The sequence below is a fragment of the Rousettus aegyptiacus genome, unplaced genomic scaffold (assembly GCF_014176215.1).
Source record: "Rousettus aegyptiacus isolate mRouAeg1 unplaced genomic scaffold, mRouAeg1.p scaffold_m13_p_6, whole genome shotgun sequence".
In the NCBI taxonomy this organism is placed as follows: domain Eukaryota; kingdom Metazoa; phylum Chordata; class Mammalia; order Chiroptera; family Pteropodidae; genus Rousettus; species Rousettus aegyptiacus.
Window position 1 is genome coordinate 112,733,011 of NW_023416309.1, and position 25,312 is coordinate 112,758,322.

At 51.5% G+C, this 25,312-nt stretch overlaps 1 protein-coding gene across 2 annotated transcripts in view; it reads left to right on the forward strand.

Moving 5' to 3' along the window:
* Positions 1 to 25,312, forward strand: part of TNRC6C (trinucleotide repeat containing adaptor 6C) — a 71,786-nt gene that overhangs the window by 13,177 nt on the left and 33,297 nt on the right. For both annotated transcript variants that reach the window (XM_016143204.2, XM_036223050.1), the window contains exons 3-4: positions 3,836 to 4,162; positions 18,342 to 20,936. In XM_016143204.2, the coding sequence (XP_015998690.2) occupies positions 3,836 to 4,162; positions 18,342 to 20,936 (2,922 nt within the window). The remainder of the gene's footprint in view (positions 1 to 3,835; positions 4,163 to 18,341; positions 20,937 to 25,312) is intronic.

Sequence of the window (25,312 nt, forward strand, 5' to 3'; positions counted from 1 at the left end):
CGCGAAGGGAGGGCCGGGAGCACCGGGCGTCCACACACAGTGCTGAGGCCCCGCCGTGGAAGAGAGACCACGGGAGTGACCAGGGTGGGGGGCAAGTCAGGGGGCCCGGGCCAGCACCGCCAGCCCGGCCGCACGTGGTCTGGAGACGGCAGGGTGTCGGTCGAGTTCGGAGAAGGTGCTCCTTCCGAGTCCTCCGGGCCCGGAGGGCGGTTCCGAAAGCGATAGAGGGCCGCGTCAGCCACGTGGACCCTGTCGGGACAGCGCCCTCTGAAATGCCTAACTGAAAGCAGGAAGTCGTTTCTGAGAAATAAAATCGTTCGAAAAGACTTGCTTTCTTGTTAATAATTTAACAACTGCCTTTCACCAGCAGATGTCGCCCTCATTTAAAAGAAAAAAAGGCATGAAAGCTGATGAGGCAAAGGAGCATAACCCAGACTTCCAGCTTTCGGCAAGGTCCTTTATTAGCTATATAGTTATTAATTAGCTGCTGTTGTAATTTTTTCTAAGTAACACATGATTCACTGACGACCCATAAATAAAGACAAGCTCAAACAGTGATGCATGTGGCCGAGGCCCGTGGGCCTGTCATTCAGAGATGGCCCGAGTCGGGCGTTTTGAGAAGAGAAACGTCGGGTGTGCTTCGACGCCCTGCTCTCTGTCTTTGGGCAGCAGCAGATCGAGAAATTTGGATCCGAAGGGGGCGGCTAGTCAGAAACTGCCCTTTCCCTGTCTCACTAAGAATAGATCCAAATTTGGAGACCCTCCACTCTTCAGTTGAGATCCTGTTAATTGGCTGCTAGTTTCAAAGATCTGAGCTGTACTGGCCTAAACCAGAAAAGGCTGATCGCTATGTCATGTGACAGAGGCCAGGGGCACCGCTGCACAGGGTGAGGCTTCTCCGTTCCGAGTGAGGCTTCCCTTCCCGCCCCTTCCCCCAGTGGCAGCCACAGCGCTAACGTTTCAGGCCGCGGCGAGTTTCACGGAAACAACGGGCAGCTGGAAACTAACTGAGAGGACGGTATTCTCCCCGTGCCCCCTCAGTCTCTCGTTAATGTAAGGAGCACCTCGTGACTCTTCTGTGTGCGTGAGGTGAGGAGCTGCCGCTCCAGCCGGCGTGGAGCTGGAAGGGGCAGCCTTTCCCCCGAAGACGCTTGTGATCGGCCACAACCCATGGTCCGTCCTGAAATGTTAATTATTTCAGTTTAACAATGATTCCGAGAAACCAGCTCAAACTTTACCTCTCTCCAGAAGACAGATCAGTGCTAGTCAAAAGGAATATAAGTCAAGCCACAAATGTGAGCCACATAAGTGATTTTAAATATTCTATTAGCAACAGTTTAAAACTAAAAAGATAGATGAGATTACTTTTAAGAGTGTATTTTTAACTCAGCATATCTAAAATGTTTTGTTTTCAACTTGAAAGCAATATAAAAATTAAGATACTTTGTGTTATTTTGAACTACCTCTGAAATCCGGCACATGCTTACCTGCCTCACATCTCCATTCAGACGTCAAGCGCCCAGCAGACGCATGTGACGGTGGCTGTCACATCAGGCAGCACAGGGTCCCGTTTCCTTTTCAGGTGGCCGACCGCCCATCAGTACCACGTGCTCTTGTGCCTTGTAATTTCTATTTCCTCGGCCGATTGCTGGCGCCCTTAGGTGAGAAACCACGTACTTCGGCGCCTTCCACAGCGGTCAGCACCGTGCTGGGCTCGCGCCCTGGACAGTCTTGCTCGGCCTTTGGATGCGTGCGGCTCGCAGGGTGGCAGCTTCCAAGCAGCACTGTCCAGTAACGCACTTAAGATCGGGGCTGGACTCGGGCCGGGGGCAACATAGAGGACAGTATTTGGGTGTCAGTGTCATAGAGACGATGGTCAAAATCATGAAACTAAATGATCTCTCCAGAGTGTCCAGGGCAGACGAATGAGTCCAGAAACTTGAAGTCCATTTGTGGGTAGAGGGCCTGCGGAGCCGAAACAAGGCTGCAGGGCACAGGAGGGGACCAGGCAGTTCGTCGTCTTCTGTTAGCAGGTCTAACAGTGAATTTTGTTTGCTCATGGCTCAGTGCTATGATACGTTAAAAGCACCTATGTCTGTAAGAGAATAATAATCTGATGTCTTACACTTGATACGTTTCCTTTGTTTTCTTGGGGAATAGAGTCCTGCCACCTTTTCACTCAGTGCTCGTACAGAAGATGATCCTCACGATTGGAGGGGAGACATAGAACCAGTTAATTATGATTCTTCGTGTTTAGTTTTAAAACGAAACAACACCCACTCAAGACTTTGAATGAGTCATTGACCGCAGTGGAACCAGACGGACCCAGGAAATTGTAGGATGGTCGGGAAGCACAGGGTATTCTGAGGTTAGAGACCCTGAATTCCCCCAGCACTCTCCACCAAACTGCATGGCTGTGAGTTCCCGAGAGCCTTAGCGCTCTGAGTTGGGATAAAGATGGTGGACAGCGGCTTCATCTAGGGTTGAGGGTTTGCCGGGCAAGGCAACAGAAAAACTGGGCAGAGGCCTTGCAGATACTGACTGCAGCCAATGTAGGGTCACAGGGTTGGAACCCACGTCGGGGGATGAGAAACGCTGTAAAAGGCGAACACTTAACAGCTTGAGTTCCAGCGATGACTGGAAATGTTTTTATGACACCACTTGTATGTTATGAGGTATGAATTCATTTTGTGTGTAGCTTTTACGCAACTATAAGACCAAGAAGCATTTACAAATTAAGTAGGAAAAAACCTTCCTCAAATAACAAGATGAATGTTATGCTTATTCGATGTTAATGTTTCGGGTTCAAGGTGGGAACGACTTTGGCTCAGAGTCTCCCGCACGTGATGTGTCTTTGCCCCCCGCCCCCCGACGTGCGGGGTCACTCCTTAAACCACCTGTTGCGTCCGGCACGCACGTTAGTGTGCCCCCACCGAGTGACCGCGCAGGCTCCTCCCGTTTCCCGTTTTACATTCCTCTGAGACCCTTGTTTATCCTCACATTCCAATAGCATTTTGACTTTCACTTAATGGAAACGCATCAAGTGCAAATTAACCCACCTGTGCTCTTTCCCAATAAATCTAATGGGATGCAGTAGTTGTAGATACCATCACCCAAATGCTTTAATTATTCAGATGATCTCGAATCCGCCAATGTGTATTTTTTAAACTGTCAATTTTAATCAGAATTAAAATATATCAATCCATGGGCATCTGAAGATCCCTTCATTCTGAGAAGCACCGACCGAGAGCAGTGCTTCTCAAAGCTTGGTCCAGGGACCAACAGCATCTGCGTCACCTGGACTCTTGTCAGGATGTTTAGTGAGGATGGAAACTAGACTTTTGGTGATGAGCATGCAATAGAGTATATAGATCCCAAATTATAATGTCGTGTACCTGAAATCTGTATGTTATTAACCAATGTTGCCTCAATTTAAAAAGTTAAATTAAAAAAAAAAAAACATACAAATCCAGACTCGCTTCTCCTCCTCCAACCTACTGAATTCCGTCGGTGGGGCCCAGAAATCGGGGCTTCTTTGCTCAGGCCTCAGGTTGGGTCCGATGTGAGCCGAGGTGTGAGAAGTACTGCTCTAAGCTGCCGCAGTCACCGTTTGACAGGTGAGGAAACGGGTTCAGGAGGCGCGGTCGAGACTCCAGTTAGTTTATGGTAAGAACTGGGCCTCAAACCTGGACCCCCGGACTTTAGTCCAGTTCTGTCCCCAGGCCACCACATTGCCATTTCCTCCTCAGTCTTGGGTTTTGTCTCCTTTGGTTTGGCTCGGGTTTCAGGGAGGCGTTACTAAAATTCTGGGGTCTTTTCGTTCTGTTCCTCATAGTGCCAGAACCTACTAAGACCTGTTCGAGCCAGCCCCAACCTGCCGGTACCGGTACCAGCACGTCCACCAGCACTCTGTCCAGCAGCGGCAATGGCAAGCGCGCATCTGCCGGCGGCCAGCAGCCAGCCGCGTCCCGCTACCTGCCCCGCGAGGTGCCTCCACGCTTCCGCCAGCAAGAACAGAAGCAGCTGTTAAAGAGAGGGCAGCCCTTGCCCGCGGGGGCTCTGAGCAGCGCGAGCCCCACCCAGGGTGCCGGGCCCGCCGGGGTGAGCCCCCCTCCCCTCCCCGGAGCCGGAGCGCAGCAGCCGCCCAACAAGCTCCAAGCAGGTAAGACCGCGGGCCGGGGCGCCCTTCTGCCTCAGAACTGGGGGGCCGCTTTCAGCTTTGTGCCAGGAATGAAAGTGGACGGATTTGGTCCCTAGTCACTACACACATATAATAGAGCAGGCTGGATAGCTAGATGGTGCGCAGAGAGCTAACTAGCTAGCTAAATAGGGGAGTTCGTTTCAGTGGGATTTTAACGTCTAATTCGGTTTTCCCCTACTTGTTTGTTATTGCTCGTAAGTTTTCAGATGGCATTGGCTACTTCGAGGAAGTTTGTTGCTCACCGGAAACTGAGGGTCTGTATGTACGTCGGTGCGTGGGAATCTATCTGGGCAGATGCTTTAGAAGCCCGCAGTGAAAACTTAAATAAAACGCTTTCCTCTCAGTCTGCTGGGGTAGCTCGTGTGAGCACACATGCACTTTACAGGGAGCGGATGTTTCTAGCTGTAACATGAAGCGCTTTGAGCCAGAGTGGCCTGTCGTCTCCCCGTGCCCGGCCCTCGCTGTGGCCAGGGCTCTGAGCACCTGCTTCTCATTGGCGTCTTTGCTGGTGGTTAGACGCCAGCCTTCTCCTGGCTCCCAGGGAAGTCGCCACTTGCTCGCTCGCTTTCCAGCTTCCAGGACGTCGACATCTCACATCTCCTCTCTCTCCTGTGTCTGTCTTCCTGACCTTAAGGGTTTATTCTTTCAAACATTTTTTTTTTTTTACCAGAGTTTTAGGTAAGTTTTTGGAAGAGAGCAAAGCACATGTATTCAGCTGCCATATTTCTCTGTTATTTTCATAAATCTTTCTCTTCTAACCGTTGGCACCGGCTCCAGTGCAGGAACCGTATTCGTTGATGGAGCGTAATTAGGGCGGCAAGGAGGCTTCTCGTAGTAGATCAGAATTTAAAAGAAACATGTCAGTCACGTCAATATTTGTTTTCTTTCATGTGCCGCCTTTTAACATGGGGGAAATTCCAACATGATACGAAAGTATTTATAGCAGTAGAAATAGCGGTTTTTCAAAACCGTGACTTCGTGGTATATTCAGAATAAATATTTTTAGACAACTTTGCCATGTCTCTTCAAATAGTCTTGACTGTCATTTGCTGAATTCCTAGTAGACAGGATGTAGGGCTTTGATTGTCAGCAAAAAGCAAGAAAGAGAAGAGATGAGCAAATATATTTATTGACTCGGAATATAGCCCCACCTACTTAGCTGCAAGCAGTTTATAATCAAACATACAGTTACTTCCTACATTGAAATGTGGTCCTCAGAAAAATCTTATCAGAGACAAAGATTATGTCATACTTAAGTAGTCCGGTGCATTCATGAAGAGTTGCGGGGCACAAACTCTAAAATACGCACGTCCTGGTCCCCTCCCGCCCAGGCCCTTGGTCGTTTGCTGCCTCTTCCCACGGAGGGCGAGTGTCGCAGTCCTGACCGCGGCGATGGGAAGCTTAACGTGTCCATGGCAGGAATCAGAAAAGACTTGCAGATAAAACGAAACGGTACAGGTTTGGAGATGGGAAAGTTTTAAAAGGATTGGAAACTGAAATTGTAGTTTTCGTTAGCCGCGTAAGCAGAGCTGAACATGACACTGTGTTGTCGTACAGGGCGGCTGGCGGGGCGCGGACGGACCCGGCCTGCCGGTTCCTTCTTTAATCGTCCCTTTTCCTTACGCGCCGCGTGCCTCCCAGGGGTTGTCAGGAGCTCGGTCTCGCGGTCCTGCGGTTTCGCCGTGACGCACCTTGCGACTTACGTTGCTCCGTCAGGCTCGTTCACCGCTTTGTCGTTCCTGAGACAAACCGGTTCGCTAAGTTTCGCACTTGCGCACGGTCGCTGTCCTTTTGTGACTCGGCGGGAACGACCGGGCGGCGGGGCCACGCCGACCCTGCGCGGCTGAGAAGGGGAGAGAAGATGCTGAGCTTCCGGAACTGTGGCTTCTCCGAGCGCATTTATTAGTTCAGGGAGCAAAGTATGTGTTGAATGCAGTCGAAAGAGCGCGCTCTGCGGCGGGGACACACAGCTGCCTACCTCTGGCCAACGTGTTGGAACGACCACAAACTCAGGTCGCCGTCTGCAGGCGCTGTGATAGGGATAACTTTAGAGTGCCGTGCGCACACATGGAAAGGGCGGCCAGCCCAGACCCGGCGCGGGGGACGGCCAGGGACGGCTGGCGGCGACGTGAGCGAGTCCTCGGGCAGCTGTGCGGAGCGGGTGGCGGGGCCGCCTGCACGCACAGAGGCAGAGGCCACATGATAGCGCCTCTCGGTGGCAGGTGTGTCGGTGTGGCCAGGGGACACGATGCAAGGGGCAGCAAGAGGCACCGGCGAGGAAGGCTGGCCCTTGGGATTGTTAATAGCAGTAAACTAGCACAAACACCTGCCACAGTCGAGTCGGGTTGAATTCCTATTCAAAGCTGTTCTGGCAAATTGCGTTTGGAACTTGACCGTCTCTGGTTCTGTGCCATTGTTTAAGTCCACACTGGTCGCATCTGTTAGACGGCCTTCCTGGCGTCCCGCGCTGGCGTGCAGAGCAGAACACAGCCCGGCTCCTCCCAGGGTCCAGCGAGCTGGTGCTGGAACGAAACTCAGTAAGTGTAAAGCAAAAGCCGACGCATCACAGCGAGTTCATTCCACCGGCAAGGAAGCACGTTTTCCAGCGTCAAGACGACTGTCCCCATGAGTAGTGGGTGCTGTGGCTCCGCCGTGGACATCCGGTGGGTCATGTCCCTCGTCGAAAACACGGGCTCTGGGGCAGGCGCGCCCTCGGCTGCGCGGGCGAATAGCCTAGAACCGTTGCGTAAGGGCTGCAGAGGGGCTGGGGGACCCCGGGGACAGCCGCAGGGGCTGGAGGGCCTGCGGGCCTTCCACCCACGGAAGGGCTGGCCCCAGAGCCCAGAGCCACCGTCGAGCCAGCTCCGAGGGCAGAGCCAGTGAGGCAAAAGGACCGAGCAGCGGGGCAGGGACAGCCCTGTGGGAGAGCCTCTGTCCCCTCCTCGTCGCTGGCAGCATCCAAAGACACGTCGCAGGGGCGAAAGGACTCCTGGGCCACAGAGAGGCCAGGGCCCCTCCCCACCCTGACCCCACGTTCTCCCTTTGAATAACAGCCGTCCGTCCTCAAATACATGGGCCCTTTAATAAAGTAATACCGGGGAAGCGGCGTTTGAACTTCGTGTGTCGAATCGGGCAGCTCTTTCAGCCAACTGGCGAAAACTCTACCTGGTAGGACGCGTGCTAGCAGGGCAATGCGGCGATTCAGGTCCCAGAAAATTGTCATTTCGTCATGTTGTTTTCTATTCGGACTCTTATGTTCTTGCAAGTCTGGAGCATAACTCTAGCTTGAGACATTTGAGGGCTTTTATCTTAAAAAAAAAAAAAAAATGTTGCGCTAAAAGCAGAACAATGTAGTTTTGGTGGCTGCTTTGTGCATTTATAAACAGAGGCTTTGATTAATATGCGGCCGTGTTTGCTACTTAGATCTTTTTTAGATAGACGCAGGAAAGTAATTAAGAAGTTGGACACTTGCCAATTTACATATGGGGCTCAATTAGAACATTAAAGCTAGCGTCGGTGTGCCAAATGTTTAGGGGGTGTTTAGGAAGAGCGAGAAAGGAGGAGAGAGAGAAAACAAAGGCAGTGTGGGAGCGCGGCTTGTTTGCACGCCGCCGACAGGCAATGTGCCGTTATTCTTTTGGCTGACTTTCAAAAAAACAGAGGGAAACTGGCTCCAGTGCTCACTGGAACTGGGCCCTGAATAGAAATGTTTGCGACAATTGGAAGAATTGAAAGAGGAAGGAAGATCGGTTTAGTGTCAGCTGCAATTAGATAATCAAAGCTTTCAAATCCCCCCCCCCCCCGTGGGCGCCTCCCCCGGCCGGAGGGGGTGAACCGATGCCTCCTGGTGTGGAGAGGGCACGGCCAGCGCCCGGCCCGCCGGCCGCCTGGAGGTCGCCGGGGCCCAGGCCTGCCCGGGACGTTCCTGGCAGCGCGACAGGATGAGGCCGTCGCTGTGCACGGCTGCCACGGCGGAGCCGAGCGCCCAGGCGACCCCAGATGCAGGCGCACAAGCAGCTGGCGCACGAGGTAGTGTCTCCTGCGGGTGGGGGGAGTCTCTCCTCTGCAGCTCCCTCCGCCCCGTCGGCGGGAGAAACGAAACGCACACGGAGCGGGGCGGGCGCTTGTCCCAGGTCGGCGTGGGCCATGCCACCCGAGAGCAGCGGCAGGTCAGCCTGATAAAATGGCGTCTTGGAGGAGCTGCTGGCTCCAGCCCTGCTGCCCGGCCGCCGAGCAGGGGAGCGGGGGAGCAGGGCGGCGGGGCACCCCCGCCAGCCCACGTCCGCTTCCCGCGCGCCTGCCGGCCTGGCCTCCCCAAGGAGGAAGCAGCTCGTTTTGCCCCCTACTTTTATTATTGTTCTAATAGATGCTCGACTTGGAGGAAGCAATCTCCTTTTACGGCTCATTCGAAGAAAAACCCAGGCCCTCAGCTCATTCCCTTGGCCACTTTCATTACTGTCTGCAGTGAACCTTGTGCTCCGTGCTGCCTTTCGCAAGTCCTTGGCGTAGAAGCTGACGGACGAGGTGTTCGGGCGTCCGTCCAGCGACGGAATTCCGCATTCAGAGTGCTCTCGCCCCGAGATTTTTACACACAGTAAACGCGGTCGAGGGGGAGGCCTTTGGGGTGCTCAGAGGCCGAAAGCAGTTGTTAACGTTTGTCCTGCCTCTTGGCAACCGAGTGCCAGGAATTCGTGTACCAGTGAGTGTTAGGAAACATGTATCCCCACTACGGGAAGCCTTTGGAATTGTTTTTTATGATGCATGGTTTATCGTTGTGTAATTTCAGTTAAAAGGACTGCAAGATGAGGAATGAGTCGTGCACTGTCGGACGGGACTAATTAAGCATTCTGCACACTTCTGAGCGAATCTTGCCCGCACTCCTATCTGATCAATTTGACACCTAATTAAAATTGTGCTTACTGTAGCTTTTGGAAGCTCTTTGGCAAATACGTTCCCTTGAAAAATTTATCTTTATATCTTTAACATTTTAGAATTTAAAAGCAAAAATGAAAGCTTTTCTCTTTAAACCATGCTATCATGTAATCCTTTTGATTTTAATCACTTAAGACAGTTATGTTACTTAGACTTTTACAGACACCTATTTTTAGACTGTGTAAACCAGTTAAATGGCAGTAGAAAAGACAATTTAACATTACACACAAGCTTCCTTTTTTCTTTTTAACGCTTTTTTAGGAGAAATTATTTTGATAGTAGGATATTATAGTAGAAAGGGCACTAGAATTTTATTCCGAAAATGAGGGTTTTTGTTTAGTCCTTACTGCTGATTTGTTGTACCACCTTTTCCAAGTTTGACCTCCCTGAGCTTCTACTTCCCCATCTGTGAAATGGACATAATTTGTGAGGTTCGGTTAATTCGGGGTGTGTGGGAATACTTGGAACCTCAGAGTGCTGCGAAGGGCGTGATGTCTCACGGGTATGAGGACTCTTTCTCACCAACACTCTGAGTCTCGCTGCACGTTCGGCACGTGGATTTTCACCTCCTCAAGCTCCGGGCCTGCACGGCAGGTCTAGCATGCCTGCCGGAGAAGGCGGTCTTGGTTCATTTCAGGAGCTTTCAGTCATTTCAAAATGCCTGTTCCTAGAACTCAGTCATTTCACAGTTGTGTGTGTGTGTGTGTGTGTTGTGTGTGTGTGTGTGTGTGTTTTCCACATAGTTCTGTCTTTTAGAGCACTACTAAAAGATAGATTTGTGAAATGATAACATGGTCAAGAGATGTTGGTTTATGAAAAGCCCGTTATTCAGATATTATTGAAGTTATAAAGTTCCCATAAGAAGAATGATACGCTTCAAACATAAAAGAATAGTAGTCTTCTTGCATTTTCATTTTTGGAGTAAATTCCAGTGTCAGAATACATTGTAGTGGTGGTAATAGGAGTGATGATGAAGATGGTGATGATGATGGTGGTGAAGGTGATAACGCTGGTGTTGGAGATGATGGTGGTGGTGGTGACGGTGACAGTGACGGTGACGGTGACGGTGGGGGAGAGACGTTCAGGGATTCCCCAGAAGGGCTGTTCAAGAGCCTGTCACACCGTGCCCCTCAGAGACCCACGGGGGTCTTTGATGGACTCTGAGTGGCGTGGCGCTGATGGTGGGTGGGTAGAACCTAATTTTTCCAAAGTGGCTTTAAAATTAGCTCTTTCATATGTTGGCATACAGGTCCTGCCATTCGCTTTCTGTTGCTTTTTTGGTTTTTTCTATACTAAGTGTTGAGTGGTGTCTTCAATTTGAGTCTCTCTATTTGAAAACCATAAATAGTGCATTAAAATCATAACTTTTGCTTTCTAGTTTTCAAGACCATTTCAGCTTTTAAATAGATTTTATGTACAAACTTTTTTTAATATCAAAGTCCATAGGACACACTTAATTTCCATTTTAAAACTTCTTGAGAAGGAAAAACGTGATAAAACAGGACGAACGTGAAAGAAAGAAGCCCAAAGCCGGGCGGAGCCCCCGGAGCACCGCGGGGCTCGGGAGGTGGCGTCCTGCAGCCCATCGGGGAGGACCCTCGGACATGTGTGGGTGTCTACGGGGACTTCCAGTGGAGCACACTGACCGGTCGCACAGGACAGGCACAGGATGGGCCCCTGCAGTGTAGGAGCGGAGACGCCTGCAGAGACGTCTCCAGGCGCTGGGAACGTGGCAGAGCTGGAAACAGAGCGAGGCCGAAAACTGGGATCGCAGAACCATGGCAGAGCGTGATTTTTACGATTCGTCCTTAACTTTGCGTGTTTTACATACTGTCCATTTCGATCCTAATAGAGCCTCCAAAAGTGCTTTTCTTAGAAAAACGCTTATATTATTTCGGAGTTTTTAAAGCTTAATCGCAATGAAATGCACCATGATATTTGTCTCTCATTTTTTTCTCCTTATCTACTGTTTTCATTATAGCTGAAAACATGTGAACAGGGAAGTGTTTCTAGTGGCTCACGCCGTAGGTAATAGCACGTAGACGTGTGTGCTGCACGTGTGGCAGCTTGACTCCTCGGCCTCCTTCCAAAGCCTCCCGAGAGCTCCGTGTCTGCACATCTCCAGCCTGTAGGCCGAGCGCTCAGTGCCCCTTGCAGGCTGGGCCCACGCGTTTCTGTCCCGTCCCCGATGACAGCCGCCTCTCGCGTTTCCTTCGGCGGACGGAACGCCTCGCGACCCACCCAGCAGGAAGGATCATCCCCGGCCACGGTCACTGCCTCGCGCTCCGCGTTCTGAGCCAGCGTCGGCTCGTGCGGGCTCAGTTCTGCCTGCTGTGTGGACGCCCCTGGGCCTGCCTTCTGTAGGTCTCATTTCCCGCATATGCCCATTTATATGTTTGTTTTAGTTGGAGCAGCTGTTGAAAGGAAATCACCGATATCACAGCCCTTACCCGTCTCCTATGTGCAAGGATGATCTCTTCCATTGTCACTATAGTGCAATGATAAATTTAGGAAATTCAACATTGATCTAATACCATTATCTAATAAATCTAAATGTACCGCCTTTCAGTCTCACCAGTTGTCCCAATAACGTCCTTTATAGCAATCAAATCGCCATTATTTTTAATGCCTACCTCCCGCGAATGGAAAGGTGATAACTACTTTAAAATTGTTTCAGATAGTAAAATGATAGTGCGGTACTTCCTGTCTTGTTTGTTTGTTGCATTCGTAATTTTCAGGGAACTACCTAGAACCTGCTCTTAGAGAGTTTTGAACGGTAGCATAAACACAAGAATAGCTTTCGGTTACTTCTTACGTACTTTTGTCTCCATGTCCTACCAAATTTAATTTCCGGAGACCTCGTTTATTTTGGTGTTGAAGAACCATGAAGTAAGGAACAAAAGAACAGCCCAGAGAGGAGAGAGAAAGAAAAGGGAGCGCGGCACGGCCGGTAACTGCGGGGCACTCGGGCCACACGTGACGCGTCCAGGGCTGCGGCCCGGAAGCGTTGGGGGCGGGACGCTGGGCGGCACTCCGCCGGCCAAGACGTGTGCCTGGGGGACGCGCTCGCCTTGGGCCCTGCGGAGCCGGACCGCGCGGGTGCAGGACGAGAGGCAGGCGACCGTGCGGCGCTGCGCTTCGTGTTAGGGAAAATCCCCCGGCTCCGCGCCTTCGCTTTGAGGGAAACCACGTTTTAGTCGTAGATTTGCAGTGTCAGTGGTAATTTTTGATAAATTAAAAAGATTTTGAACTGTGACTTCTTTTTCTATTGCTTTGTCTGAATAGATAACCCGGTATTTTTGCAGATAACTTCAACAGTCCCAGCCGACACGGCAACTTAAGTTTAATCTTAACGTTCCCTTCAAAATCAACTGAAATGCAGCCAGCATCACCGCCTGGTCCCGGCGGCCGCTTTCAGGTGTTTGTAAGAATCGGTCGCTGATTCACTTGTTCACACAGCAGATGTTTCTTCACTGCCTCTGACGCGGAGGACGCCCCGCCGAGCCTGGGGGAACCAGGGCAGAAGCAGGCCGGCCTCGCCCTCATGGCGTTCGCAGCCTGGTGAGGGACAGACAGGCTCGCCGGTGGCCCACACTGGGATGTGTGCTCCGCGAGGGAAGGAGCGCGTCTGCGGGTCCCCCCCCCCCCGTGTCCCACACAGCGTCATCGGAGCCCGGGGTGGCAGCCGGGCCTGCAGGCCGGACGCCCCCAGCACCTGCTTCTGCACATAAAGCTTTGCTGGGACACAGCCACGCTCGTCCCTTCATGTGTTGTCTCTGGTGGCTTCTGCACCACAAGGACAGAACTGAGCAGTGTGACAGAGATCGTGTGTGGCCCACGGAACCGGAAGTCTTTACTCTCTGGCCCTTTCCCGACAACGTTTGCCCACTCCGACGTGGATTCGAAGGAGAGGAAGACCGTTTGCTGGGACTGTCCCCAAGGGTGCTAGGCAGGGAAGGAAGCTCCCAGGTGCCATGCCAGTGGGGCTGAGGGGAGAGGCCGAGGCGCCGAGTGCAGGCCAGGCCGCCTCTCCCGAGGCCCTGCTGCTGGGTCGGTGCAGCGGGGCCTCGGGGAGCGGGGACAGCCAGGGCGCGGGAGGCGTCAGGGCCGGCCCGCTCGGTGTCGCGAAAGGGTTCTGGAGATGGCCAGCATGTCACCTCGTCCTGCTCCTGTGTCGTCACAGGCCTTTGCTCCCTGCGGCGCTGACCTGACCGGCTCCGCCGCCCTGCGCCCCTCATCTGCTCCCGGGAAGGCTGAGCGGCGGGCGGCTGTCTCTGTGGTCACCCCCGCGGAAGGCGACGTGCCTGTGAGAAACAGCCCGGGCTGCACAGGCGCCTCTGTGGACCCGGATGCACTTCACTGCGACGCTTGTTTTTGTCCTAGTGACCAATACTTTTCTCGAACCTCGGGATCTTCTTTGTCGCAGGATTTCCTCCTCAGTTCGCGTGTCGGCCTCTGATCCTTGACTCTGTTGCTCTTGTCAAGGCCTTAGGGCAAAGGACAGTGCGCGCGAGGACAGAATTCATCAGCGTTGCCGATTCGGTGTTTTCCGCCCCATTTTTCTTCTTTCCCACCTGCCCTTTTCAGGTTCAGTTGCTCTATTAAATTCACTACTTACCTTAGCCTCTTACTACCTCATAGAAAGGGTATAAATTACTCTTCTTGTGGAACCTTGTGGGGTAGAGCTCAAAGTGTAAAGACCCGGATTCGTTTATTTGTCTCATAAGCAGTGACATTGCCCTCACATTTTATCATCTCATAATATAAAAAATCAGTGTTTTAGCTCATTTTTGTATTCATACCTATTACTTACAGTTTTATGTTTTGGTTATAACTATTTGTAGAAAATTCCAAAACAAAAACCATCTGAGTAGCAGGATGACATATGGCGGAATTGTTTTACGGCATTTATAGAAAACTCATTGGGTTTTATGGGGTTTTTTAACCAGCGGGCCCTAACCTGTTGGCACCAGGGGCCGGTGCTCCTCTGAGGACCTATCTATCGCCTGATGACCCGAGGTGGAGCTGAGGTGGCAATGCCAGCGCTGGGGAGCGAAACTGCTCGCTCGCCCACCGCTCACCTCCTGCTGTGCGGCCCGGTTTCTAACAGGCCACGGACGAACCCAGGGCTTGGGGCCCCCTGCTCTAGACAATGTAGTTCTTTGTCTTTGACTTGGTGCATTTTAAACCAAATCAATGAGTTAGGTTATAAAAATATCTTTGCTTTCCATGTGAAAAGAACCTCAACATTACTCATCGTCAAGGGAGATAGAAATCGAAGCCACAGTGAGACACCACTTCGCACCCGTTAGGATGGCTACTGTTCAAAAAAAATCAAAACAACAGGTGCTGGCGAGGACGTGGAGAAGTTGGGGTGCCCGCGTGTAGCCGCAGGGAGGCGAGCTCTGCAGAAAGCAGCGTGGCGGTTCCTCGGAGACGTAGACAGACGTGCCCTGTGGTCCAGCGGTGCCTCCTCTGGGTGTCAACACAAGAGCGCTGAGAGCAGGGACTGTGACTGGTGTTTGCACACTCATGTTTATAGCAGCATCGTTCGCAGTAGCCAGAAGGTGGGAACAACCCGAATTGTCCACAGATTAATGAATGAATAAGCAAAATGTGGTCTATCCAGACAAGGAAATATTATTATTCAGCCTTTGAAAAGGAAGGAATTCTGGAATCTGCTATAACATGGATCAACCTTGAGGACATTATGCCAAGTGAAATAAGCCAGTCACAGAAGGACAGGTATTGTACGATTCCATCCGGAGGAGGCACCCGGAATCGTCAAAGTCATGGCGAAAGACAACGGAGGAGTGGTTACCAGATCTGGGGGAAGGGGGAGTGGACAGTTGTCATTTAATTGGTATAGAGTTTCAGTTTGGGATGATGGATGGTGTTGATGGTTGCACAATATGAATGCACTTAAAGTCACAGAAGTATATAGTCAAACGGTTAAAATGGAAAGTTCATATTTTACCACGATAGAAAAAAATCTTTGCCTTAATAGTGCAGTTGAGATTGACTGCTTGGTATTTGTGTGTGTGTGATTCTCATGGTAATATGTAGTATATGTAAGCTCTAGGAATCATAAATTTTAGAGCTGAGGACCTTAGGGATTGTAAAGTTAGTTCCTCATCATATTTTAGAGTTGAGAAATGACTTCAAATTGTTCAGCTAATTGGTGGCTTTAGCTAGGACTCAGATTTGGCTCCATACGTTTATTGTCTGCCAGGAAATATTTATTAGTTGCCTAATATGTGACAAGCATTATGGGTATAAAGATAAAACAATACCACCCAACGCCTTAAGGAACTCACCTTCAGAAATGAGACTGAATTCAGTGATGAGATTTTTTTTAATTGCACTGACCTCTTTGCTCTTGTAAGGTTATCATGTTTTCCTAACAGTAAAGATTCACTCTTTAATAGCATTTCCACTACCTATAAGGCCTATTGGGATTCCATCCGTCACCTCATTTGATATCAGACTTAAGCATTTTGTAACTTTTTAAAATATTTTTAAATAGAGAAAAGTACACAGAAAATAATAAAACTATATTCACAATACAGATTAGACATAATATTTTGCCATATTTCCTTCAGATCTCAACTTAGAAATGTTATAGATATTGCCCCAATCCCATTTTTGTCTCCCCCAAAGGAACCATAGTCCTCAAGTTTTAGTGTGAAAATGACTATCCAAAGTTGGAAATGATGTCTCGTTGTTTTGAAGTGCATTTCCTGATGAGGGCGATTTTTGTTTTGTATATTGGTGGCTGTTTGGGTTTCCTCTTTTCTGAATTGCCTGTTTCTATCTTTTTCCATTTTTGTTAGGTTTTTGGTCTTTTTCTTATAGATTTGTAGTTCTTTATTCTGATCATCATTCTTTGTCTGTTCTTTCTGTCTGTGGCTTGCTTTTTAACTTCCTTTATGTGATGTCTTTATGCACGTTTTTAATATTACAATCAAATCTATCAACTTTTTTTATGTCTCTGTAAGAGAAGACAGTATCCAAGGTCATAGAGATAGTCTCCTATATTTCCTTACTAAGCTTTATGAAGTTGTGCTTTTTTATGGCTTTTAAATCCATCTAGAATTTATTTTTGCGCATGCTATGAGGTAGGGATCCACTTCTGTTTTTTCCGTATGGCTAGCCAGTTGTCCAGCAGCATCTATTAGCTAGTCTGCCCTTTCTCCACTAGTTCATAATGTATCCCTTACCCATCCAGGATAGAGACGCATTTTTTAAGCTTGACATAGAATCGAGTGTGAGTCCATCAAATCGGGAGCTGGGCAATGGTCAAAAGCCTTTCACACAAGCCCTCGAAGTAGACCATTGGCAAAGAGCCGACCCTTTGCAGTGTGGGTTTCGTGGAGCGAAAGAGGTAATGCTACGTCCTCCACAAGCCCCCCGCCTCCACGCCTGGGAAGGAGTGCAGCGGAAAGCTGGGCGGGTAACTGCCAGCAGGGCGTGGGTTGCAGGGGGTGCCGTTCTGATGGGGTGGGGCGTGGCCTGCCTCAGGAAAACCCTGTCCCTGGAGGAGACAGACAGATGGGCGCGTGCGATCCATTCGCTGGTAACAGGATAATCTGTTTTTTAGGCTGTTCTTATTTCCTATGTTAAATGATGAGTGGCTCATTTATCTCTTTAATTTAGTTATTATATAAGCTAGTTTTTGTAGTATATGGAAAAAAAAAAAAAAAGAAGGGAAATTGCCAAAAACTAGGGTTGCAGAGCCAACCCTAAGATGTGGCAATAAAAAACTTAGTCGTTTTATAGTAACCGAGGCGCCTGCAGTTATCTGCTGCCCGTCTTCACTGCCCTGCGCAGTGTTCACCTGGAATTACTACCTGCCTTAGAACCACCCAGAGCGTAATTCTAAATGCATCGCATCCCTTTTAAACCAAGCGACAAAAATCGTTTGTGTTTAAGGTTGAAGTTAGCTTTAGTATGTTCTCTCTAGTGATAGTGATAATTCTTCGCATACTTCCTCCTTTTTTTTTCCTTTTAGCTCCATCAAACTTTAAAAAGGATTTCCTTTGAGAAACCTAGTTTTACTGTCCATTGAGTAAGATTTTTCTTGTTAAAATAAATTTGAAGAGAACATAATGATGAAAAGGTTCTAAAAGAAAAGAAATATTTTATTGCAATTCTGTATATCATGCTATTTTAAGAAACTGTCAAGAATGTCTAAGTTGTGTGTTGTATGTACAAGTTAAATTTATTTTTTGATATTTTCATTTTTGAGGACATATACTGCAAATAAAGTCTAAAAATCTATTGGAATATAATTGATTGTAATGTTAGAAATACTCAAATAATTAGGAAATCATAGGAGATAAAATGCAGATACCAAATACTGGATCCTTTAAAAGGATAATAAGAACGAAATGATCTAAATACTATAGGAAGATATATATAAAGCTATTCTGGGAATCCCCAAAGGAGAGACTATAATTTAAGGAAATAGAAAGCAATCTATTAGAAGGAATCCTTAGAAATCAAAGCAGATACCAGATGTGGGGCCGAGAATATTTTTGTTAATGTACGAGAAACAGGGATGAGCCGCAGTCGCTGGTGATGACAGATGAAGTAGCGTTAAGTGTAAGGACACATTCCGGTAACGCCCTTGACAGCACCAGACAGCGGTATCTAGCGCCTTTTCCCTCTCGCTCCCTCTCTGTCCCCCAGCCCCAGAACACTGGCTCTGTTACATGATTCTGCAACGCGTTTATAAGTCTTTTTTTACGAAATGAGCCGCGGAGCCTCCGTGCGATGCCGTAACTCTTGGCGAGAACTACGGCTCGTATTAGAGCCCGCGTGAACGTCCTGTCGCCGGCGGTTCCGAGGAATCCGGGTGTTTATAGGTGCTGCGCGGGGGCGCGAATTCCCCAACGGCCCCGGCGCCGGCCGCAGCCTCGGTGTCCGGGCGCGTTCGGCGGCCCACGGGCCCTCGCGCGCTGGGAAGCTTCTCCGGGAAAGTAGCGTGGTGTCGGGGTAAGAACTGATGCCATTTCAGAAACATTAACTCTCTTTTTAAATGGGAGCTATTAGGAAGACAAATAACTGTTTTCGTTCAGTCATTTGTTAGCATTCGTTATTCGGAATCGAAAGCGAAATGATGCGCTCCCCCCAAAGGCTAGCTGACGGTCGGTTCATTGACAGATGGGAGGGAAATCTAATTCCGAATCTGCGTCATCTTTTGCAGATCTCAGTCACAGCGGATTGGCAGATCATTATGAAAGTTCCCACTGGGGACAGCAGCCCACTTACCGCCCCGACGCGCACCGCGGCTGGGATAAAGTGATAATCGACAGGAGCGACAAGGAGGCGTGGCCTTCCATCACGGGGGCGGAGCCCGAGTCTGCCTCAGAATGCACGACGGACACTGACTCCGCATCCACCTGCGGCTCCGAGAGCAGTAGCATGGCTACGGGCAGCGCGCCGGGCAGCTTCCCCGGACACGCCAAGAAGACGGGCGGCGGCAATGGCACCAGCGGCGCCCTCGTCCAGAGCCCGCCCGGCCAGAGCGCCCTCGGAGCGGGCGGGGCGAGCGCGGGCGGCGGCGCGGCCAGAGTGTGGGGCGTAGCCGCCGGCTCCAGCCCCGGCCTCGCGCACTGCTCGCTCGGCGGCGGGGACGGGAAGATGGACAGCTTGATGGGAGACGGGAGAAGTCAGAACTGCTGGGGTGCGTCCAGCTCCAGTGCCGGCATTAATCTTAACCTTAACCCCAACGCCAACCCAGCTGCCTGGCCTGTGCTTGGACATGAAGGACCCGTGGCGACAGGCAACCCTTCCAGTATTTGCAGTCCGGTCAGTGCCATAGGGCAAAACGTGGGCAGCCAGAACGGGAACCCCGCAGGCGCCCTGGGCGCCTGGGGAAGCCTGCTGCCGCAGGAGAGCACAGAGCCACAAGCGTCCACTTCTCAGAATGTGTCTTTCAGCGTACAACCTCAGAACCTTAACACTGATGGACCAAATAACACTAACCCCGTGAACTCTTCAAACCCTATCAATGCAATGCAGACGAACGGACTGCCAAACTGGGGCGTGGCTGTCGGCATGGGGGCCATCATCCCGCCCCACCTGCAAGGCCTTCCTGGTGCTAACGGATCATCGGTTTCTCAAGTCAGCGGGGGCGGTGGTGAAGGAATCAGCAGTTCTGTGTGGGGACTGTCCCCAGGTAACCCTGCCACAGGAAGTAGCAGTTCTGGGTTCAATCAGGGGAATGGAGACACTGTGAACTCAGCATTAAGTGCTAAACAGAACGGATCGAGCAGCGCCGCGCAGAAGGAGGGGGCCGCAGCCAACGCCTGGGACTCCGGGCCCCCCGCCGGCCCCGGCATCCTCGCCTGGGGGCGGGGCGGCGGCGGCAGCGGCGCTGGGAACATGCATTCGGGAGCGTGGGGCCACCCCAGCCGCAGCGCCTCGAGCGCCGTGAATGGGGACTGGGGAAAGGCCCCGAGCCAGCATTCCAATAGCGACATCAACGGCAAAGGATCGACAGGGTGGGACGGTCCCGGCGGGAGCAGCCAGAACCCTGCTGTGCAGCCTGGCAGCGAACACGTGAACTCTTGGGCCGAAGCTGCATCTTCCGGAACCACGGCGAGCGACGGGAGTAGCGACGGGTCCGGCAGTCACAATGAAGGGAGCGCCGGGAGGGAGGGCGCCGACGGCCGCAGGCGCGACAGAGGGGCCCCAGACCAAGGGCACGCCCCGTTGCCAAGGAACGATCTCGACCCAAGGGTCCTGTCGAATACTGGCTGGGGACAGACTCCAGTAAAGCAAAACACTGCCTGGGAGTTCGAGGAATCCCCGCGGTCCGAGAGAAAGAACGACAACGGGACCGAGGCCTGGGGCTGCGCGGCTGCTCAGCCCGCAAACTCAGGGGGCAAGAGCGACGGGTCCATCATGAACAGTACAAATACCTCTGCAGTATCGGGGTGGGTCAGCTCCCCGCCTGCCGCCGCGCCAGCAAACACAGGCTGGGGAGACAGCAGCAACAAGGCGCCAAACGGCCCAGGGGTCTGGGGGGACTCGATAAGCTCCACTGCTGTCACTAATGCTGCTGCTGCCAAGAGCGGCCACGCTTGGAGTGGGACCGTGAGTCAGGACGACAAGCCACCCACCTGGGGTGAGCCTCAAAAGCCCAAATCTCAAAGCTGGGGAGATGGACAGAAGTCAAACCCAGCCTGGAGTGCCGGAGGGGGCGACTGGGCAGATTCCTCTTCTGTCCTTGGACACTTGGGCGATGGGAAAAAAAACGGCTCTGGATGGGATGCTGACGGGAATCGATCAGGGTCTGGTTGGAACGATGCCGCAAGGTCTGGGGCCAGTGGCTGGGGCAATGGCACAAACGCAAAGGTGAACCCAGGGACAAACTGGGGCGAGTCCTTGAAACCCGGCCCCCAGCAGAACTGGGCCAGCAAACCCCAAGACAGCAACGTGAGTAACTGGGGAGGAGCCGCTTCCGTTAAGCAGACAGGAACAGGGTGGATCGGGGGGCCGGTCCCCGTCAAGCAGAAGGACAGCAGCGAGGCCACGGGCTGGGAAGAGCCTTCTCCACCATCCATTCGACGCAAAATGGAAATCGATGACGGTACCTCAGCTTGGGGCGACCCAAGCAACTACAACAACAAAACTGTAAACATGTGGGACAGGAACAACCCGGGCATCCGGAGCAGCGCCGCGGCCAACGCCGGCACCGCCACCGCCACCACGAGCAGCAGCACGAACGCGGGCGAGACGCCGCCGCCGCACCAGGCCAGCGCCCAGCTGAGTCGCTCGCCGCTGCTCGGTCCAGGTATGCAAGGTGCTTTGTGTTATTTAACAGTAAAACATCGCGTTTTCTCGTTAGATGTGCACACGTGATCGTGCTCGTGTTTCCATAGCAGGCGACATGAAGTGCCCTTCACCTTGAGGTAGCATGCTTTTAAGGATTGTCCAAAGGCCATAAATAAAGCAGGATTCCTTGATAGCTTTCTGTCCGAGAAAAAAGAATAAAGCACTTTCAGTGGAAAAGAAAGACGTACATCCTCTTCAGGAAAGGTTGGGGGCCGTTACGTTAGTCTGTGTCTACTTACAATGTCGTCCCTTCTTCGTGAGATAAACCAGTGGTTCTCGACCCCGGCTCCCGTGAGAATCACCTGGGAGCAGGGTGGGCGTGAGAACGCCGGCCCGGGAGATGCCTAGTGTCACGGGTCTGGGGGGAGCCCGTGCGCTGGTGCTTTTAACCCATTTCCCGTTTAGAGGGAAAAGTGCAGCTCGCGCCAGCGTTAATTTAATTTTACATAAGTACGCTCTTGGACGCTGAAACAGAGCTGGTTTTCAATGTGAAAATTAAAATATAAAAACCGTTCTTGGAGTTATTTCTAAACAGAACTCGTCTCTAATCCTAATGGAACAGAAACGAATACATAGATCGGATTCATCAAACGAATCTTCAGCTAACGACTGATTGAGAACAATGTTGACATCACGCGTAGGAACACTGTGTTTTCTAGGGTTTGACATTTTTGGTGACCGAGAATTACTATATTTTGTAAACGGAAACACCACTACTAAAAACCGAATGCTATAAATAGAACGATGTCATTTGTTTCCAAAGACTATCGACATACTAGAGCGATGCGAAAATAATAATAAAAAAAGAGAGATTTGGAGGCAGACTTTGGGGGTGAGGTGAGGACTGTGACCCACAAGTTATCTCGGGGTAAACGCTGCAGCTCGGGCACGGCCAGCGCGTGTTCTTGGGACAAACAGGAAATGGGTTAAAGCGCCACGGGTGTTTCTGATGCCCGGTTAACAAATAAAAGCATTTTCATAAAATGCGAATGGCGTTACACAGTACAAGTCCTGTTTTTATTTCAGTCGAAAGAAGAATCTTAAAGTTAGACTAACCCTTGTGTTTCGAGTTCCTGCCTTGTGCAAGGCACTCTACTAGATACTATGGTGGAAAAGAGACGATACCACGACCCAGACCAGAGCCTGCCCCCAGGGAGCGTGAATCCTGGCAGAGACATGTGAGCACGCAGCAGGGACCGTGAGGGATCCGGATAAAGTGCGCGGGCTTCGTAACGGGACAGTTGCCAGTAGCCCCGCGTCGCTAACTAGAACGCTGGTCTGTGCTGGACAGTACCTCTGAGGTCCCAGCATGGAATCTGCCCCAGCATCGACTCCCAGAGCTCCCAGGCGTGGAAGGGACCAGAGGGAGAATACTGTCCTGCTCTCCCCGAGCAACCGGAGGCCTCTGCACGCGGCCGCCCGGGCCGTGCCGGAGGCCCCGCCTTCCCCTGCACTTCTTCCTCGGCCACTGTGGCTGTCCCGTCCTCAGACTGAGCCCCAGTCAGCCTCCCTGCGGCTTCCGTAATCACTCGTGTCATTTGGGGCGACGCAAAAGCACGGCCTAGTTTCTCATACTGCAGCGCTGCAAACAGGTGCAGGTCGTTCCGTCCCGTCAACCTGTCCCCCAGGGACCGGTCCCAGCTCCCGCAGCTGTGCCTCGTGGTCGTGGCTCTGAGTCTTTCTGTTGTCATCAGAAAAGCTACAGCTTGTGAGTGTCATTGTGCCCAGAACTGAAGTCATTGCTGTAAGTATGGTTTAACCAGTGCAGAGTTAGTCGAGACTATAACCTCCTTCACTCCTAAAATCATACTCCTAGTAATGCATTCCAAGTTTTATTTGGCCCTTTCGAGCCATGTCACACTATTTTTCTTAAGTTGAGCTTGAAACCCGAAGTCCTTTTTTTTTTTTGCGAAGGCCACCCTGAAGCCCCTTCTGGCTCGGGACTGTTGCTGTACATTTGGCCACTTGGTCCCAAGTGTAGAACTTGGTTCCCCGTAAACTTGAATTCCGGTCCCACAGCCTCTTGAGATCTTTTCGAACCCTGATTCTGCAATCAGCATGTTCGTTACTCCGGCCAGTCTCATGGCATCGCCGAACTTCATAAACATGCCATAAAGACAAGACTCAGGGTGACCTTGCTTTTCTCCATGGTCACTCACTCAGTCATTTTACGTATGGAATCGAATTGGCATCCAAAACCCAACCTACAAGGGGGCCTGAAAAGTGTGGTTTTGCTTTTTCCTTCAACTTCGGGCTGCTGCGATAGGCAGCTTCATGGAAGGCAGCAGCGTGCCGAGCGCCTGACGCCCGATGCAGAGACCGGGTTCAAAAAATTGTCCTGACCGCCGCGTGGTCCAGGCATGTGATTTAGAAGTAAACAGTTGCTCGTTCTCAGTAGACGTGCCTCATCCCCTGGCTGGCGTTTTTATAGCAGATGACGTGAAGGAGAGGCGTAGAAGCAGTCGTGAATTTTGTTTTCGCTTGACAGAGACAAAGGGTTAAACACACGTTTTCCATATTAGAAGCCCATCTGCAGAACCTCTGTCAAGTTCAGTGTAGTGCCCAATGTGACGGGGTCACTTAGTGAGGTTTTCGTTTATGACATTGGTCTCTTTCCACCGCGACGCAGAGCTGCTGCATTGAGCCATTATCCTGCCCTCGCCCGCGATGCTCAGGTCCCGGCCTTGAGCCCAGCATTCTTTTGCAAGGGAGCAGAGTTGGTCACCCTCGGGACTGGCAGGTGACCGGTGCCTCTCCGTCACCGCGCCTCGTAGAGCAAGCTGCTCTTGGGGCCGCGGAAGGAACAGCCGTGCTCTCTGACCAGCTCCCCTCAGAGCGGTGACAGTGTGCTGCTTCCCCTTCGTCCCCTCCACTGGTTGTCACACATGACAGCCCCTGGCCCCCCTTGTAGGGCATCGCGACGCCTGGGCAGCCCGGGGCAGTGGCGGGCGACAGAAACAGCTCTGCGAGGCTGCGGGGTGGCGAGCGGCTTGAACACACACGCACCCAGACAGGTTTTCAGATCGGCGGGGACGCTCCACCCCTGACAAAGCCGTACACCTGACGACCGTCCAATGACGTTCTGCTTTTCGTAAAGCTGGCCTTTCATAGGTATTCTGCCGTTTTGCTGTTCGCCTCTGCCGAGTTTACAAAATCTTTGCTATCTCAGAGTTTGCGTTTCACGTTGTTGATCATTACCTCTTAAGGGTCCTGATCTCTTACAAAATATGGTTTCTCAATAACATGTTTTTTATGTGTCTAGTTTTATAGAAATAAATGCTACACAGTCATTTTGTCCAAGTCCTGTTATACTGATACCAGTTTCCTTGTGAGCCTGAGGAAATCTGCTGTTAATTTAGGAAGAGCAGCGTAGCTTCGCAAACAGATTATTTGGGCCTCGTTCGAACCCATTCCGGAGCTGGGACACAGTATTAATCTAGAGAAATGCCCCTGAGGAGCATGCGCGAGGCCGAACTAATGTAGGCTGTTGGGTCGTGCAGGCTGGCCCGGCGCGGCCCCTCCCCTGGTCACGGCCCCCGTGACAGTGTGTCTGGGGGCCAGACGCGCAGGACCGCTGACTCGTGCCTCGCTGTGGCAGCGAGCTACCGAGTCCTTGGGGACCAGCCGGCCTGTTTTGACAGCTAGTGGCGCAAGCCTAGCGGATACTTGTGCCTCGAAGGGGGCGAAAGCAGACCCCAGAAGCACCGAGCAGCCTGGTCACCTGGCGCACTGAGAGCTGAATATTCCGGGGTGCTGGCAAGTCGGTCAGCAGATGCGGGAGAACGCTGAGTACTCATTAATAAATCTTTTGGTAAAGAACAGATCCTCAGTCAGTGAAATCGAGGGAGACTGTTGGGAGAGAGACCCTCTCACTCCTGACCCCGTCAGGTCGCACCGGAACGTTTAGGGGATCTGAGAGGGATTCGGGGTGCCGTGGCAGAGAGGCGTCTGGACAGTTCATTTGGAATCAAACGTGAAGACCGTTACAGCTTGATCCGACTCTAATGAGCGACACAGCGGCGTGGGGCCATGAGCTCTGCTGAGGGGCATCTTCCAACTGCGGCTGAAGTGGAATGTTGGTACCTCGTTGCCGGCCAGAAAAGCAGGCGTATGCTGCTAACGCGCATCTCACTCCAGAACGTTCAGCTACCCACTCACTACCTGTTCTCCTCAGCTCCTCAGAAATGTCCCGCAAGTCGCCGCCAGGCGTCCGAGCCGATGGTCACTGCGGTCGTCCCATGCATGTCGAAGGCTTCGGCCAGAGGGAAGCCCGACTTCACGTTGGAGTGCTTAATCTAGAGACATCTTATTTGCTTTATCACTTAGTTTTCTGGC